General features: G+C 35.5%; 1 protein-coding gene across 1 annotated transcript; it reads right to left on the minus strand.

Moving 5' to 3' along the window:
- Positions 1–1,998: 1,998 nt before the first annotated feature.
- LOC143373453 (ras-related protein Rab-8A-like) lies at positions 1,999–23,238 on the minus strand. The gene is made up of 5 exons (XM_076820778.1): positions 23,062–23,238; positions 22,156–22,216; positions 9,741–9,879; positions 5,364–5,567; positions 1,999–4,027 (listed from the first exon to the last, which is right to left on the minus strand). The coding sequence occupies exons 1-5, from the start codon at positions 23,183–23,185 to the stop codon at positions 3,935–3,937; spliced, it is 621 nt and encodes a 206-aa protein (XP_076676893.1). The 5' UTR covers positions 23,186–23,238; the 3' UTR covers positions 1,999–3,934.
- Between the last annotated feature and the right edge of the window lie 3,017 nt (positions 23,239–26,255).

The following is a 26,255-nucleotide window of genomic DNA, read 5'->3' on the forward strand; positions in this document are numbered from 1 at the left end:
TTTGACATACAGGCGGAGCTGTTGGTGTTTCCACTACGCCAAGTGGGATTAGTAAGATTATCAGTCGTTGTTAGAAAAAGATACAATTGGTGTTTTTAGTTCTATGTGGCCACTGTGCGCTCGATACCATCGTGTGGATCGTTTTCATTGTAAATAGAGGGCAATAGTAGAAAATACCAGATTTTTGAAGTTACCCGAAAAGAAGAATAATTCTTTCACAGCATCGTTTTATATTTTCTACGGAATCAGACACGAGCATGTGTATTTACGCGTGTTTATCATAATTTTCCCATTGCTTCTAGGATGAACTTTGTAATTATTCCTATCTCAATCGTCTTCCTTTTCAATAATTTCCAAAATCTGCCATTTTCATCCATTTTCCTTTGCGGCAGAACTAGGTTGCCAGTATGTCAAACGATTTTGATGCAATCGCAAATCACGCGTGCTCCCCCGACAATGGAAAAGCGATGGTCCTCGGTTAATAGTGTCGTTAACGTTTCTCGTGTCCTCCTTTTGTTTGCACGCGTACGTCACTCTATGACAATATAATCACAATGCGCTTGACGAAATACGTATATACGTCTCACGTTAATGAGATACATGCTCCAAGCAGGAAATAGATTAATAGCAACGTTTATTTTCTTCCTTTAGGCCTTCCGTGAACATCAAGCGTGTCTAATGAAACGTTTGTACTGCTTGTGGTATCTGATCAATGTGTCTCACTCCTGAGTTACAAAGACTGAGTCGGTGGAACGTTGAAGTAGAAAACATTGCGCAACACTTATATCGAAATCCAATGGCGTAAGAAGCTTTTATACGCGTCTCTGCGCGGCACGAGGTCGCGTATCGTTTCATGTTATGTAGGGCGAACGCAGAAGACGACACCTGGGTGCCAATATGGCGGCGGTGGTAAGCGGGGGTAGCAGCTGGTTAGAGGCGAAACGAAGCGAGCAGGAAACGTGTTACGAGTGACACTGCGCAAAAATTATCGCTGGCAAGCGATTCGTAACATATGGTACATCGCCGTGATACAGTTGAGTTTAAAACTTTATAAAATGTTGTACAGTTGCACCGTATGCCTCGTAGGTTAGTTCGTACGCCATAAGTCTATTATAAATCTATTATATACTTCAGCCTCTTGATTTTAATACGAAGTGTTGTTAATTATTACAAAGTTGAGTTGAAGTTTTTTCTGCCCGTTTAATAAGAAACAATGACCCATACGAGCTAGGATACCATTTCCCTTTTTAATCTAAGTAGTCGCACAATTCCGTTATCTATCACTTTCAAGTTACCCCGATGACGATGAGAAGCTGTATCGGGTGCTGCTGTATGCACGGCGGGGCAAGACGGTTGGTACAATTGGTCAGTAGGCGGTTCCCCGTGTAACAATCAATGAAAAGTGTAAAATAAAATAATTTTTCTAGGGTTCTGTAAAAACAGGAATTGGTACACACTTATTTCTAGATAGGAAAGGCGCGTTGAAGTTACTGAAGACTATTTTGATTAAGGGGGGAGCCTGGTGTAGCGGATCGAAGAAATCGATTTTTTTTTTTGCATAAATCAATAGTTGAACATCATAACAATATGTTCCCAAAGCCGCAAAACGAAATTCGAAAAATTAAAGCGGATATAGCCGGTTTTGCTACGAAGCGCCAGGCTACCACAAAACTTTCAATGCGTTTTTCTCGAAACGACAGTTTCACACTTTGCGGGCAATATTACTCCAAAAATATTCAACCAATCGACTTGGGCTTGTGCACGGATATTTGTGAACATTTTCTTCATAGTACTAAGTTATTAGTATAATGATATTGTTTAAATAAATAACTTTTTTTTAGACATTTAAGGCAAAATTTCGTTGGAAACAGTGAACTTTTTATTCAAGAGGCCGCCATTTCTTCATTTTTCATATTTTAAGTTTCAAATTACTTCATTCTGTGCGTACACTCATAAACTAAAAGAAAATTGTTCGATTTTTGGTTTCAGATGAAACCAAAAGACGCTACGTTGCCCGCAGTGCAATAATTGCGTCACCAACGGACTGGGCATAACTTTGTTATTTGCCGCTCTTTTTTAATAATTTTTTTTTGTTATATACCTTAACCTGTTAATACAATATGCTGAAAGTTTCAGAAAGATCTATCAAATACTTTCTTTAAAAAAAATTCCCGAAAAATGCCTCGATTTTCATTTAGTTACACCAGACTCCCCCCTTAAGGGGGTATTCTCGTCTAGAAGGCTAATTTTTTGCCTTTCTTTAGGGACGATGCACAAAAAAACTACACAGTTTTCATCGATGAGCATTATCCACGCGCATTTATTAACACTTCACTCAGTTGTAACAAAAATTCAGCCGTATATAATAATAATTAATGGAGATATGGGTCATCTCGTAAAGCGTGTGCAAAAAAAAATTGCCTCATGCTGCATTCGATTCCGGCTGTTGCGCTGATCCAAAATAAAAAAAAACAAAAGAATTCTTAATGCCGGTAGCAGATTCATGACAAAACTTAAAATTCTCAAAATGGCGGGACTTTGAATTAAACTCATCTTTTCCGTGTTTCTTCGTCCTTAAACGGCCTATAAACTAGTGACAAAAAACTATTTATTTAAAATAAACTAATTACATGTTTTCTGAAGGTGTGCTGAAAAGCTGCACCAGATTGGCCCGCTAGAAGTTGAGATATCGTGCGTACTGTCGTGAAAAATACGATTTTGAGAAAAACCGGTATTTCCATTAATTATAATTACATATAGCTGAATTGTTTTACAACTTACTGAAACGTTAATAAATACGCGTGGATAATGTTCATTTCATGGGTAAAACTCTGTATTTTTTGTGCGCCGTTCTTAAAGAGGATAAAATATTTCGTCCCTTTAGCCGAAAATAACCCCTTAATAAAAATTCCTCCGAAACTGTGTAATTCCATCTTCAACCCTCTTTGATAAATACGAAACAGCTCGTGCACCATCCCAATAACTACGACAAGCAGAAGGGCTATGTATACAATACTGCACAGCGAAATCCTTCGAGTCAGCGAACGACATTCCCCAAACCGATTCCCAGCTTCGATTTTCCCGAAAACGAAGCTACGAGAAAATGGTCCCTTTCGATCGATCCTGGGTCGAGGAACGAACCCCAACCCCTTTCGCGCCGCCCGGCTCGCCCCACCCTGCATCCAGAAGCAGCGCGACCCGCGTGCGTCTCATTGTTCGCCGCGCTCGTTTAATCGTAAATAGACATCTATCGTATGCGTATCGGTGCTAATTTGTGTTCGCCTTGACAACGAAAATGAAATGCAGCTTGTTACGGCTCGTTCGGTTCGCAACGCGAGAGCATAGTCTGAGGTAAAAGTACGAGTCTTTCTTTTTCCCTTTATAGCAATATCGCTTAGTGTAGGGTATAATTGTGCCATTTCTTATACGGTTACGTTTTTGTCTCTCTCTCTCTCTCTCTCTACGTGACGGGCGTGCGGGTTGCATACGCGTGGGGATAGTATGCCCAACGAACTTATATTACTCTTCGGCGCTTGAGAAACCATTAGAACGAAGGTGCGGAATTTTGTTCACGACAATAGTTGCGGCACCCCTCTCGGTATATTCGCGACAAGTATTGCGGATAACTACATCGTAGACATACATGTATATAATCCTCTACAACCGTCGATACAAAAAACTCTCCTCCCTTCGCGCCCACGCTCGTCCCTACGGTGCTGCGTGACTTTCGTAAAATTTTTTCTCTTCCTCTTCTTTCTTATTTTTCGACAAATTCGCCCGCGTCGTGCGTGTCTATGTACACTTACATATAGAAACGACGCTCACCCCCTTCCTCCCTCGTGCGATCACGAAAGGTTAAAATCCTGTCAGGAGCGAATGCTTCGTGCTCGCCGGTACCCTCGAAGAACGTCTCGATTCCCGAATATTCTAGAAACTAACACGCGCAGGCATCGCCCTGCTGAGACGGGGATTGAGCCTTAATTACGCTCTCCGCGTTTGCCTCTTCGGAGGCCTCGAACAGACTGGCCTGAAATCACAAGGATAATTGGAGAACAGGAATGTAGTATTAACTGTTTCTGATATTTTTATAGTGAAGGGTTTATGAAGCTATAGGGTGTCCCGCAGAAAATGATCCGGAGGGGGGTGATTAGGAGGGTAAAAAGAAGTAAAAGGGTTCGTATAAACATGATATCAAAAGGTATACATAATGGGATAATTGGCTAGAAAGTTGAATAGTAGCATCGTTATTAAGGAGGGATACCACCCTAAAGCCACTAACAAAAGACAAAATCAGGGATTTTTTTGTTCGTATAAATAAGAATATAGGGCTTGGATTTTTATATAGTTTTAAAGCAACCTTTATTTTAGTAGAAAACATTTTTTTTTAGGAAAAATTGTACAAAATGGCGGCGAACGAAATGGCTTCCCGGAGGACTGCAAGAAAACTGGCTCACACTCTCTTGAGTATGACTGGATCATCTGAGAAGGAAGTATAAAAAAGATATATAAACTGGAATATATTATCTTCCACCTAGCGCAGGATTTTCTCAAAATTCGAATTATTTTGGAAATTATAGCAGTTTGAAGAATTGATTTTAATTTTTTACATAAAAATTTGCACTGAAATGCTTGTAAAAAATCGAATATTTGAAATATCAAAACAATCCTATGCTAGGTGGAAGATAAATAATATATTCCAGTTTATATATATTTTTTGTATTTCCTTCTCAGATGATCCAGTCATTCCCGGGAGTGAAGCCATTTCGTTCGCCGCCATTTTGTGCAATTTTTCATAAAAAAAAATTTGCTAGCAAAATAAAGGTTGCTTTAAAACTATATAAAAAATCCAAACCCTACATTTTTATTTACCTATACTATACAAACAGAAAATCCGTAACTTTGTATTTTGTTAGTGGCTTCAGGGTGGGGTCACCCCTTAAGCCGCAATGGGTGAGTTCTCATAACATTCGCAATTCTTTTTTATGCAAAGGTCGATACAGTAGTGGTAAAAAATTATGAATGGTATTAGAAATGAGATTGTTTGATTAGAAGGAATTACATCTTAAAATTTATGTGCTATACATTGAGGGGTTGCCCAGAGTAGATCAGTGAACCAACTTAATACGTAAAGTCTGTTTGGTTTAAATTTGTTATGCGGACATGTAAAAATATGAGTTCCAAACTTTTACAATAACGATATGTTGTGAAACATGAAGATGTAAATATAAATATTCAAAATTAAGACAACTGACAACGAGTGCTCACTGATCCACCCTACACGGGTGCACTATTACTAGTAAAAAAAATTGTAATAATATAAAGTATAAATAAAGAAATTGTGTATTAAATAAAAAGTAAGTTACCCGACGTCCCCGTTGCTCTCGTATTCTTCTAGCTAAAGTGAGAAACGCTTCCTCGATGTTTACGTTTTCCTTGCAAGATACCTCGAAGAAAGGCATGTCAAAATTCTCGGCAATCTTCTGCCCTCTCTCCGCGTCCACAGCCCTATGCGTAGTAACGTCGCATTTGTTTGCCGCCAACACCTTCACTACATCTGGCGAAGCGTTCTGCAGGGAAAAGGGGCGAAGAATTTCCATGCTCTTACCAGACAGAGGAACACGAACTGTTACACGGTCTCGTCAATTAACAAGTGAAGCATGGGAAAAATTACGAAAAACGACTTAATGTAAAAATAATTAATATTAAGAATGCTTGTTTTAATTGCGAGGATAACAGGTGTATATTTTCATTAAAGTTAAGAGAAAGATAAGGATCAATTTTACATCTTAAGTAATGTTACTGTAAAAGTGCTTTATAAGTGATCTATAAAATCTATTTTTGTATATATAAGAAGAAGTCCTGACTGACTACTGACTCTTTAGTCATCAAGCTCAGCTCAAACCGTTTAACCTAGGAACGTGAAATTTGGAAGGGACATTGTTTTCATGACCTAGGCACCGAGTAAGGAAGGATTCTTGGAAATTCCTATTCCCAAGGGGGTAAAAAGGGGTAAAATGTATTCTCGGACTCTGTAATATCTCCCAGGCCCGATTAGATATCAAATTAGTTCTTACTCACAAAGATTACCCACACAAATGCTTAAAAACCAATTTCAGGATTTTCCCCTAACCAACCCCTAAGGAGGTGAAATATATTTTTACGCATTCCTCAAAATCTCTTACTTTGAAACGTTAAGTACCCACATAAATGCCTAAAAACAAATTTCAGGATTTTGCCATAATCAATCCCTAGGGGATGGTGAAAAGGGGTGGTATGTGTTTTCATGGAGTCCTTAATATCTCTTAGGCCCGAAGCGAAACGCGGGGTATTTTGGTAGTATAATATATACATATATTATATTCATATATATATACAGTGAGTAAAAAAAAGTATTTGGACGGTTTTTAAAATCGCATAACTTTTTTAGAATTGGTCCAAACGACTTGAGTTTTTTTGAGAAGCTAGAAGGATTAGTTTGCTAAATGACGTATTTGTTCGTTTTGAAAAAAATGTATTTGGTCGGAATAGCGAAAAAAATAGTAAAGCTCGATTTTTAAACTTTTTTTTGTGAGCTTGTAATGAAAATTAAAAAAACCCTTTGTTCCCGAAATCAGCGATTTTCGACCTTATTCTGCGATCTTTAAACGTTTGTAGCTCGGATCAACGTTAACCGATTTTGATGAAATTTTAGTAGGCACGTATACAACTTACTTCAATCTACAAACGGGTTTTTTGAATTTTCATTACAGGCTCACAAAAAAAGTTAAAAAAACGACCTTTACAATTTTTTTCTTCAATTCCGACCAAATGCATTTTTTTCAAAGCGGCGAAACACGTCACTTAGCAAACTAACCCTTCTAGCTTCTAAAAAAACTCATGTCGTTTGGACCAATTCTAAAAAAGTTATGCGATTTTAAAAACCGTCCAAATACTTTTTTTACTCACTGTATATGAATATATATAACCCGTATGATAAATCTGAGGCATAAACTGTAAAAAATCTTTATATATATATATTTTATACATATAAAATATGTATTATTATTATTATTATTATTATTATTATTATTATTATTATTATTATTATTATTATTATTATTGAAAATTAAACGGGCATTGCCCAATACAAAGTACAGTTACAACGACGTGATATGATTTTCCTGACACAATAGTCTGAAGAGCTTCCAACTAAAAGAGGAACTACTACCGGAAAAGAAGTCGACTTAGTCTACATAGAGGCTAGTACTGAACATTAAGCAATTCATTGGATCAAGTGACCCATACTTAGATTTGAATTTGCGGTATACGAAAGGTGGCCTTTTTCTGACACATCTGGTAGGAGCATATAGATCAACAAGTTCCAGTAGTGCAGAAGAATTAAGGGGTTATGCCTACCTGCATGGTCTGAAAACTCAAGTATTTTCGGGATTTCTTTTTTTTTAAATTTAAAGAAGCTTTTAAATAAACGGTTGTATATTCGAAAGTATATATTTTAAAGTTCTTGTAGTTTTTTTTGCAATGCGATATGTAAATAAATAATGGAATTATTTATCGATCTTCCGGCAGTGTTTTTTTTATTACGGTGACCACTGTAGCTTTGACCTGGTTCAACAGAAATAAAACATTCGACCAAGTTTAGTTAGTGTATTAGATTATCTTGTCCTTAATCGTGGCTTTTTCGTTTCCGTTGCGTAGTTTTTATTTTACAGATGAAAAATGATGAAACAAGAGCGCGATTCTGTAGTGAAAATCGATACTTTTGCTATGAGAAGCCGCTATTTTGTATCAAATTAATATTTTGAGATAATGAACGATCAAGGACAAGATAATCCAATATACTAACTAAATTCCCGCGAATTCTTTATTTCAGATGAACTAGGTTAGAATTAGAGTGGTCACCGCAAACTACTGAAAAAAAATCGCTGCTGGGAGATCGCTGATATATTTTTTATTTATTTATATTTTCATCGGAAAAATTACCACAAGTAGTTTAACATGTACACTTTCGAATACATACAAGTTTATTTAAAAAACTCTTCAAGTTTGTTAAAAAAAAATCCCAAAAATACTTGTCTTTTCAGACCTTGCAGGTAGGCATAACCCCTTAATTTCACTCTTCATGATCTTAAAAGGAAAGGTCATGTCCGTTACAGTTCTGCGCGCAGAAAGCGTTGTCATATTAAGTTTAACAAGTATCGATGCAAAATCATGATCCCAGACAGGCCTGCGAATGTGTAATTTATATTCTGCAAACCGCAGAAACCTATGTTGCACCCTTTCCAGTTGAGTGTTGTATTTAATTGTATTTGGAGACCATATAATGGATGCATACTCTAAATGAGGCCTGACTAAGGATGCGTACAATAACTTTAAAGTACTCACATTTACAAAGTCAGCGGAGAAACGTTTCATGAAACCCAAAGTCTTCAAGGCTTTGTTAGTAATCACTGAATAGTGTTTGGAAAAATCTAGCGTGGATGTAATATGAACCCCAAGGTCCTTAATTTCATTTACTTCGTTTAGGAGAGAATTCTCCAATCTATACGCATAAACAATTGCTTTCATATTACGAGAGAACCTCATGACGTGACACTTAGAAAAGTTAAGATTTAGCATGTTTAAGTTGCACCAATCTAGAAATCAATATAAAGATTTTTTACAGTTTGTTCCTCAGATTTATCATACGGGTTCACAAGCATTGGAGATCAGTGCGATTATAGAAAGTGATGATCCAGTAACGCATAAGAAGTGTCTTTATGTACATAAATTGGAGATATCCAATGCAATTTTGGAATTTAGGTATTCAAAAATATCGGTCCCTTTATTGCAATGTTTTGAAAATAGCATGCAAATAATGGTCATTAATACATCAGTTGCTTTGTGACATATGTTACTCTTTTACAAAAGCCTGATAGCACAATTTACAAGGGAACACCGTGAACCCAGACTCACCGATTGAAATGTAACTTTGTGGGTTTTTAGAGTGACTGAAAACAAGAACAACGGTGTCTTTCATTTGGGCCCTATCGCCCTTTAAAGGGGTGAAAACTAACCTCAAAGTCAAATTGGCAGTTTCATTTTTTCGCGTATAACTCTGAAAGTACAACAGACAGAAAAAAATGCTTCAAACAAAAGTTTAATGGTGCAATAAGTGCTACAAACTTCCGTTAACAAAATTTTGAAAAGAGTTAAAAATAAAAAAAAAATTGACTAAAAAAACTCTTTTCAAAATTTTGCTAACGCAAGTTTGTAGCGCTTATCACACCATTAAACTTTTGTTTGAAATATTTTTTTCTGTCTGTTGTAGTTCGAGAGTTATACGCGAAAAAGTGGAAGTGCCAATTTGACTTTGAGGTTAGTTTTCACCTCCTTAAATGGCGCTAGGGCCCAAATGAAACACACCGTTCTTCTTGTTTTGGGTCACTCTAAAAACCCACAAAGTTGCGTTCCAATCAGTGAGTCCGGGTTCGCGGTGTTCCCCTGTTAGTTCCATAGTAGCATATATCTGATTATTCGTTATCTTATCGTCACGGATAAAAATGTGCTTCGTCTCTTGAGACATACTTTCTCAAGAACTACTATTCTTTCCCCATACTTCCTTAATTTTTTACAATGCAGTATACAAAGGTCCATTTTCCATGAAAGTGAAGAAACAGACTTACCTACTTCACTTGTTAATTAAACGATCCGAAATATTCGTTTTCTCCGTTATCGATTTATATATTATTTCGTGCGCTTACCTCCTGAATATTTCGCAGCCAATAGGACAGGTGATTGAAACTTTCTAAGCTGGTGACATCGTACATCAGAAGAATGCCCATGGCGCCGCGGTAATAAGCTGTAGTTAGAGTTCTAAATCGCTCTTGTCCAGCAGTATCCCTTTAACAAATCAATACACACATTAATGATATTAATAATTAAGAATATATGCAAAGATGGCGCCCCACAGAAGTGGGACAGGTTGCCTCGTCAAAGGGGTTTGAAATATGAAAAGTAGGGGCAAGAGAAAACTGAATGGAAACTTACTCTGTCTAGGATAATCATGAAAAGCGTTGCAAAATTGAAGAACTCGTCACAAATTCTACTGCATTTGGTGTTTTAAATTAAAGCCAGAAAATGAAAGCAGTGAGAAATATTCAATCTGTACCAAATGTCACGTTCTGTGCAAATATCGTTCACCGTAAAAAAATTTCAAGCAATAATTTGTTAAAGAAGTATTACATGTTATAGTAAAAGTTAAAGAAGTAAACGCGCGTCTACCGAAACTTTTTAACTCGGAATTGTATTTCCTCTCAGACCTTAAGCCGGTGTCGCATCATTTGGGGACGGCCCTGCATAAAATACACGTTTTTATGAACATGAAGGAACTTGGGAAATACGAAAGAATAAATACAGAAATAAAACTGATGAGCATTCGAACTTCTCTGTAAACGTCTCCTGGAACAGTGTGCCATTTTATGAAGAAATACAGGGTTTGTAGATGTTTCGTGGAACAGGGTGATCCTTCTTTATTAGAGGGTGATATATCGGTTCCGTTTTATGTGGACGGCAGTTGGTAGATGGCCCATGAAACATGTACTTTTACGAGCTCCACGCGACGCGTATTAACAAATATTGGGAATGAAAGGAAGATAAGAATGTACGTGTATGACCAATAAGGTTTCTCGTTTTACTCGCAAGCGATTTTCAAAATGTGAACCAAATAAATCGTTTGAGTTGTGGGTGCCTTTTTATAGGGGACATTTTTTTGTTTAACGATTGGAAGTTTGAACATATCGTTGGTAAGCTGGCTAAGTCCATCGTTAATCGTAAAATCCTTAAGGATTAATGGAAGTAATTACTTCTTCGGTTTTTTACGATAGATTTATATTTAGAAATTCATGTGGGGAGAGACTTGTGTATTTTGCAGTAGCTTTCAAATATTTCCTGATTCATCGTAACAGGTTGAACTTTAAATTTGCATTTTTTAAAATTGAAAAATATGCACATGGTCAGTTTCACCAACAAGCTAAGGATACTTATGTTTTCAATTTAACCCTTAACTGGTATACTGTTTTTGGCAAACGTGACTGGTATACTGGGGTCGTGGCAGACCCCAAATAAAAAAGGGCACAGAAATTTGTAAAGTCGACACTAGAGCAACCACTATGAATATTTTCTTCTTAGGTAATGTAGAAAGTATTATTATAAAATTAATTAGAAATTCAGTTTACCAACTTAGACAACCGAAAATTGTACATCGAACTTTGGGTGCTTAGGGTCATGAGCGACCCCAGAATACCAGTTAAGGGTTAATTTTCCCTTTGGTAAACGGGGACTATCGCTGTCAAGTGAGATAGGTATTTGAAATATGTATCAGGACTATCAAGTAACCACAAAAGTGTCACTTGCGGAAAGGCCCTTTAACCCTCGAGCGGGCGCGCTTTGTGAACTCCGTTCACCGATCTGCGTATTTCCTTCATTAGGTCTCGGTTAGACAAACATTCCCTCCGCGCGATCGTTGTGTGTCGTCGAGGTAACTCCGATTTAATAACTACTGGTCCTTTATTATTATAACTGGTACAATTTAGAAGTTGTTACAGTGTCGATTCGGAACGGCGCACAGTGGTCTGGAATCAAGAATTTGGCGACATTTGTCTATAGCTTTTAACCTATGTAAATTATCGAAACGAAATTTGCGCCAAAAAATAAGAAAAAATCGTCCCGTTCTAATGATGTATAACTTAATAATTTTTACATTTATTTATTTATTCTTTTTTCAATTTTTTTAAGTTAATTGTTATAAAAAAATTTAATAGCTGTTTAATTAGTACTTTATTTAATACTCTTTTCAGTGGTTTAAGTCGCATGTTGAGAAAACTTTTCGTTTCCAAGATATAAGGAAAGTAGTCGGGAAAACAAAGAGGTCCAGGTCGAAAAATTTAGTGACAATTCATGCATTTGTCGAGTACCATTTATCTTTCCTGTTATTTACATATTAATTCTTCAGCTTCAGGGTCTAGATTTTTTTTCTTTTTATTACATGATTTTATTCGGATTGCTGATATGTATGGGTCGGATGTTAACAGAAGTTTGTGACATATATCCTCATTCGTTGATTTTCTTGACATTTTTCTCGTATTCCTATTTCTAAATTTTTTAAAAATCTTTGCGACGTGTTTCCTGTGCCTCTTCACAGAGTTGTCCAATTGGAAGTAATCCGTGTTCTATAATTTCTGCACGGCTTTAAACTGTAATAATTTGAAAAGTTGGACGAAGTTGGAAATGATTTTTACGTGATTACATAGAGGAAGATATGCTGAAAATATTTCAATTTGGTAGAATCTGGGACTTTTTGGGACTTTAATGATATCCTCTCTTAAAGTAAAGAATCTCGAAAATTTGCCATACTGCATTCAGCATTATGTTTTTAACGGATTATTTACATTAATTACTAATAAAAGATGCCATTTTATCGCACAAGACTGCTCTTTAATTTAAAAACAAGCAATTTTCACTACTTTCCTCTACTATTCGACTTTCCTTATAACTTGGAAACGAAGAGTTTTCTCAACATGCGACTTAAACCACTGAAAAGAGTATTGAATAAAGTACTAATTAAACAGCTATTAAATTTTTTTATAACATTTAACTTAAAAAAATTGAAAAAAGAATAAATAAATAAATAAATGTAAAAATTATTAAGTTATGCATCATTAGAACGAGACGATTTTTTCCTATTTTTTGGCGCAAATTTCGTTTCGATAATTTATATAGGTTAAAAGCTATAGACAAATGTCACCAAATTCTTAATTCCAGACCACTGTGCGGCGTTGTGACTTGACTAGTCTTAGGTTTAAGAATGCGCTGTCCCTTCGTTTGGGACCGGTATTTAACTTGGTTTTTGGAAGGGGTGGGAGGTGAGCTAGGAGAGCCACCTGAGGAATTTGGCAAAAAGGGGGTGTTTGGGGAACGTGATATCAGGAGGAGTCATCTTGGCGACGCTCGGAGTCTGGAAAAAGGGGTGTATGTGAAATCTGGTAGGGAGGAGCCATCTTGGCGACGCTCGGAATTTCGAAAAAAGGGACTGTTCTGGAAATCAGGATATTGTTAAAAGGGATCTATTGCCCGGAGGGGCAACTATCTTGGCGACACTTGGAATGTGGCTTTCTTTTACTGAATAGTCGAATTTCCGACCGGACCCATCTCGCTGGGTCCGTACAAGGGAAACCCATTCGTCTAATGGAGGGGAAGGGGGTGGTCGATTGGCGACTATCGCGATACGTATTTCAAGAACCCTATGATGCTTGTGCCAGTTGATTTTCATTTTTGATGTTAAAAATGTTTTACATATATATATAGTATTTTTGTGTTTTTAAATACATTTACTGGATTTTTGGATACATTGCTAATATTTTCCCACCACATTTAATTTAAGTTACCACTGTCAACAGAGAAACCGTTTCTGAAGTGTAATATATAAGGGGGTTAAAATGATTATTTTCAACCGATCAACTGAGTTCACCACGACTTTTCGATTTTTATATTTTCTTGGAAATATTCCCTGAAAGTGTCAAGTTAATCCGACCAAAATTCACAAAGTTATAATCGTGTAAGTAGGTAGGTGTTCCTCGGTGTAGCGCCCAGACCCAAAACTTTAAACGCGTCTTCCTCAAAATCGTGTTTTCAAAGTCGGTGGCACGCATAACTCAAAAATGAATGAACCGATTTACTCGAGGCTTTGCAGGCTTATTTTAGGGTTAAAAATCTAAGCGCTATCGGGGGCTTTTCCTTTTTTCCCCAGATTTTTGTTACACTCGAAAAACGAGCGATTTTTTGCCAAATATCGATGCTTCAACTTTGCACAGCCGCCATTTTATCTCAATATAATTTACAAAATCGGGTGCGATAGCGCCTAGATAATTGCATATATTATCTAAAAATTTCGAATTTTCAATTTTGGATGATCCTGCACCGAGCTACGGTTGCCACACCACAAACCTTTCAATACTTTTTACCACAAAAAATACTAAAATATGCGAAAGATGTACTCTTTCCACTGGACTATTGTTTAATAATAAAAGTTTATCGGTTTTTCTAGAAAAAATTCACAAAGAAGCATGTTGCTTTGACCGTTCTAGGCAGACCCCCCTTAATGACCGCAACGTTTCACTACTTTGTGGAGCGGTGTAATACGGGTTGCCTATCTGCAGGCGCCGTAGCTGATTTTAAAATTGACTTGCAACGAAATTAAGTGTGACTTGTGTGTGTTAATGCAACCGTTCGTTCGTTTAAGACTCAGAATCGATGATGGAAAAAAGTTCTGCATATATAAATATATTAGCGCCCCAAATAACGTTAGACTATCGGAAACAGATAATTACGAACAGTGGAAAATTGCAGTCTACGTTATAGGATATATTAAGAGGATATTTGATTTCCTATCGGTGTTAAATTTGTTATTAACAATTTCACTTTGAAATCGAAAAGAGCATTCGCGCTTTTAAAAACACGTTGAAAGCATTGAATTGTTTGTTTGGTAAATATGCATAAAAGGGAGCCGCAACTCCAATTTTTTTGAACTTCAGATATGTTGTAGAAGGGAGGAGCCTGAGTAATATACACTTTGTACGAAGCGTGGGCGATCGTGGTTCCGGAGCTTATTTTATTTTAAATAATGGGAATCACAGAAATAATCGTTTATCTGGGTAAGATAAGTTTAAGGTAAATTGCAGTTATTAAAAATTAGTTTGTGGTAAATTAAAGTAACTTTATGTAAAAAAAAATTACGGTACACAATGGGACATAACAATCCACAGTCTATAAATGGATATAGTACCGAATGTCTCAGTTTTTCTTTAAAACTGATTTGCATGGTCCAACAGCAATTAAAAATTGTAATCTTTTCTGTTATACATATGTGGGGGAGACCGGGGCTAGTTGATATGTTTTTCAGTTTTCAATGTTTTTCATTTTTGTTTGAATTAATTACTTGATAACAAATATGCCAAAATATACTCTGGTCCTTCCTCTTTAATATATTGTAAATGAAAAGTTGAGAAAATACATACAAAATGAATGAAAAAATGCTATTTGGAAAATGTAACAATTTACCCCACTGCGGGGCTAGTTGATACGTTATTCGGTTTTCAATTTTTTTCATTTTTTAATGAATTAATTACTTAATAAGAAATATGCCAAAATACACTTTGGTCCTTCCTCTTTAATATATAGTAAGCGAAAACTTGAGAAAATACATACAAAATGAATGAAAAATATTATTGGATGATCAATTTGTTTGTATCGAAACTATTTATTTTTTCTTTATATAAACGAAAATAGGGTACACCAATGAGTAATTGTGCGCACACCAGTGAATGCCCATTAGGCAAAGAAATGTCAAATATAAATTTAAACATTATTATAGGTTTATAAATGGAGTGTAATTGCACTTTTAATATCCTATACTTTTAGTTACGCGTATTAAGCAAACATTAATAAGTACAATTCTTATTAAAAGTATGCGGTCATTTACTGGGCTTCTACACGTTTTGCAGTTTATATATTTTTTTTTAATTTACGATAAGAATAAGTAATTTTATTTTTATAGAAATTTCAAGAAAAATAAATTTAAATGCAATTTCAACAGTTGTTTTGTTGTTATACATAAATATATTCAAGTATTAATCTCAAAGGTCCATAGATTCAACAATTGGATCATTCACTGGTTGGTTTACCCTAGTTAAAAAAAAAAATTGTTAACGTCAATGTACACACTCGTACGCTGGATCGTAGGAAAGAATTGAACAACAATCATCACATATCTCGCTCAAATGGAGCTACATATATACGGTGTCGAGACAATTCGACTGTATCAACTTGCCCCCTATATCAACTAGCCCCGGTCTCCCCTATTACGAATGTAGGTACAATTATCGCTCCAAAGTTAAAAGATTCAAAAATACGAAAATGGTAACTCAAAAATGACGCTAGCGTGTAGTAAACCCCATGTAACCAATTTGTGATTATAAGAAGGTGTGACGACGGAGGGCTAATAACATTTATATGTATAACACTTTCCTAGCGCAATAAAGACATACTAAATAGGTATTATTATTACTAGTTTTCAATCACAACTAAATTGCCACGACATGAAACTGCTTTAATTGTTAATTGCATAATTCTTGACTAGGGTAAAGCAACCAGTAATTTACCGCATACCAGTGAATGACCATTAGGCAAAGAAATGTCAATTATAAATTTAAACATTATTGTATCTTTATAAATAGAGTGTAGTTGCACTTTTAATATCCTATATTTTTAGTTACGCATATTAAGCAAACATTAATAAGTACAATTCTTATTAAAAGTATGCTGTCATTTACTGGGCTTCTACACGTTTTGCATTTTATAATTTTTTTATTTTTAAATGCGATAAGAATACTTAATTATTTTTATAGAAATTTCAAGAAAAATAAATTTAAATGCAATTTCACAGTTGTGTTGTTGTTATACATAAATATATTCAAGTATTAATCTCAAAGGTCCATAGATTCAACAATTCGATCATTCACTGGTTGGTTTACCCCAGTTAAAAAAAAACAATTGTTAACGTCAAGGTACACACTCGTACGCTGGATCGTAGGAAAGAATTGAACAACAATCTTCACATATCTCGCTCAAATGGAGCTACATATATACGGTGTCGAGACAATTCGACTGTATCAACTTGCCCCCTGTATCAACTACCCCCGTCTCCCCTATTATAGGGCATAGCCGAAACTTCTTCGTCTTTAGTCAGCAACTGTGCATTTGTGTGTTATGTAATTGTGAACAAATACCCAGAAAATGGGGTTCATACACAAGGTATCGAAAGTATGTGGCGCATGGCGAAGCAACGCAAATAGCACATGATGTCGTCAAGACGTCCATTTTTGGTCTGAGCGTCTTACGACCTAATCTGGAGACGTATAATATACTTGAGACTTTTTTTTATTTCGAGCTTCGTATTTTAGAAAAATGATTTGGAACATTTGTTAAGTACCTACTCGTACGTCTAAGAATTGGCAGAATTGTAACAATAAATGTGATACATCTGTGGATGAAATGAATCATTTTGAAAACATAAGTTTTTTTTATTAAAGCATTGTCTTCGACAATATCGGTGTTAATTTTATATTAGTGAAGTTAGTTATATTCACGACAGATTTGTAAACTTGGTTTCCTGGAAAGCAAAGCCTCCTTCGAAAAAGAGTTATTAAATAATTCTGACTTATTATTGCGCAAGGATTTACTTCATCTTTGCATTTACAACATAAATATGCAGTGCAAATGCACTCTGGCAGTTTCTAATCAGATGGACGTGGACCAGAGTTTTCAGAATCGATTTTCTCAAAAAACAACGCTCAAAAGATAAAATGTTATTCTACATTTTCTATTTATTTCTTCACGTAGAATCACTCTTTCATATTGTGCTACCGGTTCGGTGACACATTGTGTACTAAAATTAAAAAAAATTATAACCGACTTCAAAAAAGTAAAAATTCACTAAAAAGTAAAAAAATTTATTTCCTTTATTTAATCCACGACTCTCAGCTTTTTTATATTGGCGCCACATCATTTGCACTGCGTAAATCTGGCGCTGACTTAAAAAAATTGAGACTCGTAGATTAAATAAGGGAAAAAATTATTTTTCACTTTTTAGTAAATTTTTATTTCATTGAAGTCGGTTTTAATTTTTCTAATTTTTTATTTTTTAGCTACATTTATTTTAAATAATAAGGGTACGCCCTGAAAAAGGGCTGCTCGTGAAAAAGAACCGTTTGCTAGAACCGGAAAAAGTGAAAATAAGGATGTCTCAAATTCGTTACATGGGGTCTGTAACTCAACGTGCGAAAATACTCTAAAATGCGCGAATACATGAAATACAAATTATGCACTGATGCGAAGTTTGAATCAACCAGTACTGGCAAAGTATTTGGCCAATATTCGCCCTGCTTCGAATAAAAAAAAAGATCATCAAAATCGGTCCATATGCTGAGGAGTTATGCGCGGACAAACATAAAAAAAGTGGAGACGCCAATATTGTAAGGCAGTAATGAAGTTACTAATATAAATAAGGCGAGCAACGAAAAAAATTCTGCATATTATAGTCTGCTACATAAACCTCATGTTATATGATGCAATAAATATATAAATATCACAAAGAAATAATATTATTTCTGTTTCATATGAAACACGTTACGATATCATTATTGCGATAAAGGAGTGACAAAAATGTTGCTATCAAAAACAATATTCCTATACATTCTTAAGCCTTCGCAGGTGCACAAACAGTTTTCAGCAATACGAATTGGAAAAATTAAAACTACAAATATTAAACGATTTAATTGCATGGTTTTATACCTGGAGTATAAAAAACATTCAATTTTCATTCGAACAATTTTTTATATCTCCCTTATTTTTCGAGATATACAGGAGACTAGGTACTTAGGATAACACACATTAACCTTTAAGAGGTGTTTTCACCCTGGAGAATCAAACATTAGCAGAAAAATGTTCAGATACTTCTATCGAGGTTCCCTACAAATCAGAATTTTTGGGTTACCTAAGTTTCCTTGTTAGCAGGAACAAAACCAGCTTAACCCATCGTTGACACTCTGGGTGTGAGCCACCCACAAGCTGATTTTGACGCTCTGTACGCAAAATAAATACCTTGTCTCCAAAGCCGACTTATAAACAGTTTTGTTTTCTCAAAATATTATATCTGAACATCTCTGTAGAAGTTTAGCTTCTAATGTTCAAATGGAAGTTACAATTTTTTGAAGATTTTCTTCGTTTCTTGTCGACTTATGGTAATCTAGAATTTTTTCACAAAATCTGTTATAGAATTCCAATAAAAGAAACTGTTGGAATACATTTTAGAAACCTTGAAAATGACCCATGTTTTTTTGCAAAAATTGCTCCGGGTGTGAGCCACCCAAGTATGTCAAAGTAGATTAAAAATGAGGTGCGTCAACGAAGGGTTAAACAAATACAACAAAAGTATTGGAAAAAACTAGTAACATCTGCAAAATTTACTTGGTAACTCAAAAGGATTTGTAAATTAAGACGTAAGACCAGTAAAGCCGGGAATCCACCGAGAAGCGGAGACAAACATTAAAAAAAAACATGGGTCGAATCTATAACTTCCTCCTTTTTTTAAGTCGGTGGAAAATGTATAAAACGATCAGAGATTATGTGAAAATAAACAAATATATTAAATAGCAATAAATCATCATGTTTCTTAGAATCGAATTTTTATAAAAACTCCAAATATGTTATCCAATAACAAAAAAGATCTAAAAATTGTTCAAAAGTGTACTGATAACGGAAGAAAGTACAATAATACATTATTCATTGGCCAAGTTCCAGTTGAATTATTTCAACCTACGTGGTATTGACAAAGCATTTCTGAATGTAATCCTAACTAAATCCTACGCTGATATAGGTCGGTTTGTAACAGCGAAGTGCGACACGAAATTACGAAATTTCTGAGTTACCAGGAAAGGCGAGGCCTAATTGCTTATCACACTACACAGTTTTGCACTCCTTCTCTTTAAAGTTAAATATCAATTTCCTATATCCAACGACTTATAATAAATTACACGTAACGAGATAAGAAATTGCTATAGCTTGGCGTCACTTTTCAGCAAATATGTAACTCCGATAGGAAGTTATATATATTTTTTCTAATAGCGTACACCCGAAGCGATAAAGAGTAATGCAGTGGTACTAGGGAATTCGAGAAATATGGTGTCCTTCGAGAAATTTAATGCTTCGATGTTAACATGAGTGCGCATGAAAGTTTAATGTACTTTAGTCGACATGTAGTTTTCATGATGGAATTTGTAAAATATTATTGTCGCGTGACAGAAGTGGTGTGAATTCGCTGGTCTCGATCAGTTGATTTCATAGTTGTTCATCACTGTTCTAATTGCAAGTTTATTTATTGAAAATGGAAATACTGTTGTGTTGATTTTGAAACACTTTGTGTATTTACGTACGCCAATTTCAATCCAATATTTGAGCCGTTTATTTTGAAAACGACGTAAGTCCATTTATGTTCGAATCGAGATATCGAAGGGTTTGCGTTGGATTAAATTTAAAAATATGGGTAACAGATAACATAGTAGTATAGTGTTTTTGGGTTTCCAAGGGTGTGAAATTTATCATCCCAATTAGCATAATTAACATTATTTAAGAAATAATATGTGCTTGATGGCTATGAATGGACTTACGCCACTTTCAAAATCAATGAAATGACGTTTTCAATTCTTAAGAAAGCACAAGTCCATAGGAAAAGTAAATTTGCCTGGAAATAAAAATAAATGTATACACTTTTATGTTATAAAATCAAAAAAATATTCAACTTTTATTCTTTGTTAAGTAATTTTTACATTAAAATTAATAACATTTTATTAATTATTATTCAGTCTTCTCTAGTTTTTACATGCGGGAGTGATTTAAAATAATTATGGTGTGCAGTTGGTATATAATATAATAAATCCATTAAGTCCTTATATTTTAGATTGTGATTGGTCTCGTTTTCTTTCGTCCAAGTCGCGTATTCCAATACATTTTTCGTGCACTTTATCTGTTTGCTGTAGTTTTAGTTGTGACTGCTTTATGTTCCGCAGACGTTTACTTTGTAATATGCAATTAATTTGTTATAATCAAATTATTAACAAATTGCTGAAAATCACAAAGGCATATCCGGAGACCCGTATGAATCCGTCAGCGGGATCGAAAGTGAAATTTGTTATAAACAATTCAGTTTAATAACTGCTGCCTTGATAATTAAACATAAAGCTGTGATCTCAAAAAAAATTTATTGCACAATACTTTCCATATCCATTTGAAACTCTCACAATGGGACTTACGCCACTTTCAAAATATACTTTTTCATCACTTCGTTAACCAGCATATTTTCGTTTTATAAAATTTTAATGATTTTAAATATATTAGTAACAATTTGCTTCAGAATGAAAAGATCATGTTGAAATGTAACTATTAAGATAGCTAAACCGTTTTTTTCTTGGAAAATGGACTTACGCCACTTTCAAAATAAACGACTCATTTATCATATCCAACACTTAGTATATAAAAAATGGGATGTCGACCAGTTTAGTCGTAAAATTGAAATATCGATTTTAAAATAATACACGTGTTAAAAGTTATAGGGAAATACAGCTCCAGGCGCACTGCGCTACAAAGCGCGTCTGACCATAGACAATCCTTTTCCCCTTGCCCTCCTACTGTACTTCGTTTCCCTCTTACACTATCCTTGTACATAAAAACCATTTGTAAACGACTGTAGTCTTCCATACGTTATTAAACTGTTTAAGATTTTAATTATCTTTCCAAAAATTGCACTTTCATAAGATGAACAAATTCATCTACAATTCTGTTACATTACATATCGATGGCTTACAAGGGAAGATCCCGAACCCGAAAATTCTAAAAACTCTGAAACTTTGTGAATTTGCAGGGAATGTCCTCCTGATTACAACGCAATTTTTGTTTGCTGCCCAAATTTACTGGACGGGGGTGAAATTAACCCCTGAAAATTCGGTTATTTTCCGATTTTGTGTTATAACTCGCAAACTGTAAGAGATAGAAAAAAAGTTTCAAGTCAAAAGTTACTTCTTTTAATTAGATCTAGCATTTGGAGAAGAAATTATTTTGCAGTTCACGAGTTGTAACACAAAATCGGAAAATATCCGGATTTTCAGGGGTCAATTACACCCCCTTAGAGCGAATTTGGGCAGCAAACAAATATTGGGGTGTAATCAGGAGAAAATTCCCATCATATTCACAAAGTTTCAGAATGTTTTGAATTTCCGGGTTCGGGATCTTCCCTTGCTAGTGCATAACTATTGTATGTCCACTTTCTGAAAAATTTGAGTTTTTATATGCAACAAATAATTCTTGACTGTTTTTTATGCTGTGTATCAGATTTATATCTGCCTCATAAATTTGTCAAAAATAATATTTTGTTCACTGTATGTCCCTGAATCTGTTTTTCTCGAACACGCTAAAAGTGGAAATACAATATTTTTGCAAAATACCATTGTCCCAAATTACAATACCAATATTAATCAGTTAACAAACAAAACGTGAACACATCGTACTCACCAAATTTGAAGCTTAATCGGCGTTCCATCCAGGTTAATTATTTTTTGCTTGAAGTCGATACCTGTTGATTCATTATTCGTAAAAATGACGGAGCCAAATTTTCTCGCCTACGTATATAAATAGTATTCCTCGAAATATCATTCCTGGGGATCTCACAACAGCACTTGTGCAACTACCGCAAATATCATGAAGTGCCCAAAATGTCGCTTAAGCCCCGTCAAGAGGGAAGGACCAAAACGTCAAACATCAACTCGACACGATACAACTAAATGCTCCTTAAAAATACAATTACATTACAAACAACATAAGAAACTATCTTAATCGACAAAAATACCACTAATACATCCTCCACAAAAATACACCCCCTAATCAGCTGATCGATCGCACCAATTCCTCCCATTTCCAAAGTGGCGTTGCGCGATCAAAATTTCCCCGAAAAAGAAATACCTCTACAATACCCCTCTTCCCCTGCATTATTCCAAATTACATATCAGCGTGACAGCCGGACGCGGCAGAGGAGCCAGAAAACTTCGCGGGGCAGGATATTTCGAAACGAAGCTACACCGTTCCGTGGACCTCAGAGGAACGTGTGTCTGATGCAAGCGAGAACAGTTGCTCTCTGATAACGAGATCTGCCGTGGGGCAGCAAATACATATATGCTTGTCAACAAGCTACAGCTGAAGGGCCGACATAACACCAATCCCTTGCGAGGCAATAAAGAATTTCTCAACGATGCTCGGGCCCACTCGACTTTAGCGCGAGCATGATTAGCGGGGCAACGCTACTGATAAGCGCGAGAAATCCCCCGGAACGATTGTAAACAGCTCGTTATAGAGGCCCGTGGGTCCTTAAAGTATCGAAGCTTATATTGGGCACAGCCGCAATGTGCGTGGACGTCGCCTCACCTATCGTCGATATGTACGTGTCGTAGTAACGTTCGTCACAATAACGGTGCACGATGCAGGTCTTCCCGACGTTCGAATCACCGAGCACCAGAACTTTGTAAGTGGCAGCGAAGTCCAGCGCCATGTTTGCTTTCGGGTGCTTTTGAACTGTTGTTGGGTCGACAAGAGAGTCGTCGGCCGGGGGTGGTTCTTTGGATACATTGGGGGTGGAGGATCGATTCGAAGCCTGCGCTTTTCGCGGCGAGCCGTTAAGGGTGCTTTCACAACGGGGGCGCTATGAAATGGCCATGCGCGGCTGTACCCTGTTTGGTTTTTCAGGAGCGGCACCGCGGTCCGCCAATCGCGGCTGCTGCTTCGAACGGGCTCGCTTTTGATCGTGCGAGTGGAAGACTGGTAATTGCGACAATGATAGGGGAGACCGGGGCAAAGTGACGGGAAAAAAGTTTGAAGTCGAATACAATTCTTCCCTTTCGATAAAAATGTGTGGAAATAGATTTATAATATAATTTGAACATTACTATTGATAAATGAGGAATAGCAATGCTTAAATATACTTAAAGTGTATTAAAATTCAACTTGAAAAGAAAATGACAAAACGACCACTTTACCCCATATATGAGCTACTATCTGGGGTAAAGAGAGCTGAAATTAAATACGAGTTTTAATTAAGGATATAGGTAATTATTAATCCCTTGCGCTGGGATGACGTGTGTAGAACGTCAGTTTCTGTTTTTTTTTTTAACTGTAGTTGTCAAAACCTGGGGCAGATTTTTCATTTTTTTTTTGAGGTTAGATTCTGTTCCATCACGCCGCGCGGCTTCCCAGCTAGCTAACAGGTTAGGTTATTGCGCACATCACTCGCGCATCTTCTTTTTGCAGCTCAGTTTACCCTGGTCACTTTGCCCCGCATGTGTACTCGGTGGAAAATTAATTATTTAATAATGTTAGGATTAATGTTTTCTCAAACGCGTGTATATGTATGTTTGTAAGCTTGTTATAAACACGCAGAAAAAATTTGGAGTTAAAATAACACATTTAAGACTCATTTATCCAGAAAGCTAAATTGAATAGAAAACTAATTGGAAGTCTCTAAAATATAATATTTAATTTTTTAAATGAATTTCCATTTTTCGATATCTGAATGTGCATAATTATCATTGTGGTATTACAAACATTTATTACGTCACCAAAATTTGTAAATATGTATATTCTATTATTAAAGAATAAATTAAGAAAGCTGATTTTACCCCGAGTTTCACTTTGCCCCGGTCTCCCCTATTAGTCCAGTGAAATTAGACGGAAATATGGACAATCTATGGAATAATTCCCAGCAAGCTACATTTTGGCTTGGGCCTTTATTTCGACGTATTAAACAATTTAATAAAATAAATAAAAGTCTCCATCGGTCTGACATCCGCTAAAAAGTTTACAGAGGGTTGAAGGTAAAAAAAGCTGTTTTTCTCGAATATCTCGTTATGTAACAATTTTACGACAAAAATAGTTATTATGAAATTTATAGCTTAGGAAATTGTTTACAAAAAAGGTTATATGAGTTTTTCCGTAGGAGTAACTGTTTCCATGTATAACGGGTTACCAAGTTTCAACCCTCTTACTTTTTACAAGGAAAGATCCCGAATCTGGAAAGTCACAAAATTATGAAACTTTGTGGATACGTAGGGGACGTCCTCCTGTATACAACGCAATTTTGTTTGCGGCCAAAATTCACTCCAAGAGGGTGCAATTATTGACTTCTGAAAATTTTTCGATTTTATATTATTACTCGCGAATTGTAGAAGATAGAAAAAAAGGTTACAGGAAAAAGTTACTTCTTTTAATTAGGACTATCATTTGGTAAGTTGCAGTTCTCACAGTTTTTACAGTTCGTGAGTTATAACTGAAAATCAGAAAATAGCTGGATTTTTCAGGGGTCAATTTCACCCCTTAGAGATCTTTTATATAATCTTTTTTTTATTTTATTTTGTGTTTGAATAACTGTCTTCTGAAATAATCGCAGAAATAACTTCTGATGCGACTGTCATCCCGGCGAAATTTTCGAAATTGGAATAGGTCTTAGAATAAGAAATGGTAGGAATTTAAATGGAACTAAGTAGTAATAGATTGAATCTGATGTAACTTTTAAAATACACTAATGCACAAAATTAAAGGATTACTATAATTTCCCGAAATTTTTGGCCATTTAAAATGGCTGTATCTCCGCGAAAAATGGTCTCAAAAAATATTTAAAAAAGGCATTTTAACACTTGAACTTTCTAATTTTTGAATCAAGGACTCAATTTTTTGTATGCATTATGATACTGTTTTATCAAGATGAAGCGCAGAAAACGAAGTTTCTGTGTAATTTGATCGCATGTACTGGCCAAAATATATTTTTTTTAGTTAAATCCAATGCAGGGGTTCTGTAGTACAGACATTTCTTTTTAATTGCATTTTTTTGTTTTGTTGAATGATTTTTATTGAGTGAGTTATTCTCCACGAAAGCAAAAAAGGTACTTTTTACTTTGCACGCCTATGACTTACAAATGCATGATGATAGAAAAATTTTCATGAGTGTTTTGGAAAGCAAAGCAGAAAAACTAGAACCTTAAAGCGTTAAAATGCTTTTTTTTAAATATTTCACGCGAAGGGACAGCCATTTGAAAATTACCAAAATTTGGGGGAAATTATAGTGATTCTTTAATTTTGTCCAACAGTATACATACTAATGAATTGGAATTGTGGAAATGCAGTGGGATTTAAGGAGGCAGACCACTGTAAAAAATCGGAAAAATCGATTTTTATGTTTTCGGAAAGACATACGTTTCAAGAATGTTCTCCCCAAATTTTATGTAGAAATTCATAAAATTGACGGAGATATAGTATTTTTCGTGAAGCGGTGTTAAGGGCGCGACTGAATGACATTTTTCAACCGCGTTAACAGTACCTATACAGAGAAAACTATACATCCAATTGACACGAGCAAGGCCATTTATTGTACGAAAAACCCATCTCTATTACGTGGCGATCAGTTTGTTTTAATTAACGGCCTCCTTCTATTTTTTTATCAACATTTCCCCAAATTGTTACCCCAAAAAATTATTTTTTATCACTGGTCCGTCATTTTGTTATTTTTTGCGATATTGACTTTTTATGATCGTCGCGTAATAGACGTAGGCTTCTAGTTTCTAAATATTTTT

The sequence above is a fragment of the Andrena cerasifolii genome, chromosome 1 (assembly GCF_050908995.1).
Source record: "Andrena cerasifolii isolate SP2316 chromosome 1, iyAndCera1_principal, whole genome shotgun sequence".
Taxonomy (NCBI): domain Eukaryota; kingdom Metazoa; phylum Arthropoda; class Insecta; order Hymenoptera; family Andrenidae; genus Andrena; species Andrena cerasifolii.

Excerpts from the sequence above, each read along its gene's own strand:
- LOC143373453 (XM_076820778.1), bottom strand. The coding sequence starts at position 23,185 with ATGGCGCTGGACTTCGCTGCCACTTACAAAGTTCTGGTGCTCGGTGAT. Across the intron at positions 9,880-22,155 it reads CCGATTAAGCTTCAAATTTG|GGATACTGCTGGACAAGAGC; the intron begins GTGAGTACGATG and ends GATTTGTTAAAG. Across the intron at positions 4,028-5,363 it reads GAGAGCAACGGGGACGTCGG|GCCAGTCTGTTCGAGGCCTC; the intron begins GTAACTTACTTT and ends TTGTGATTTCAG.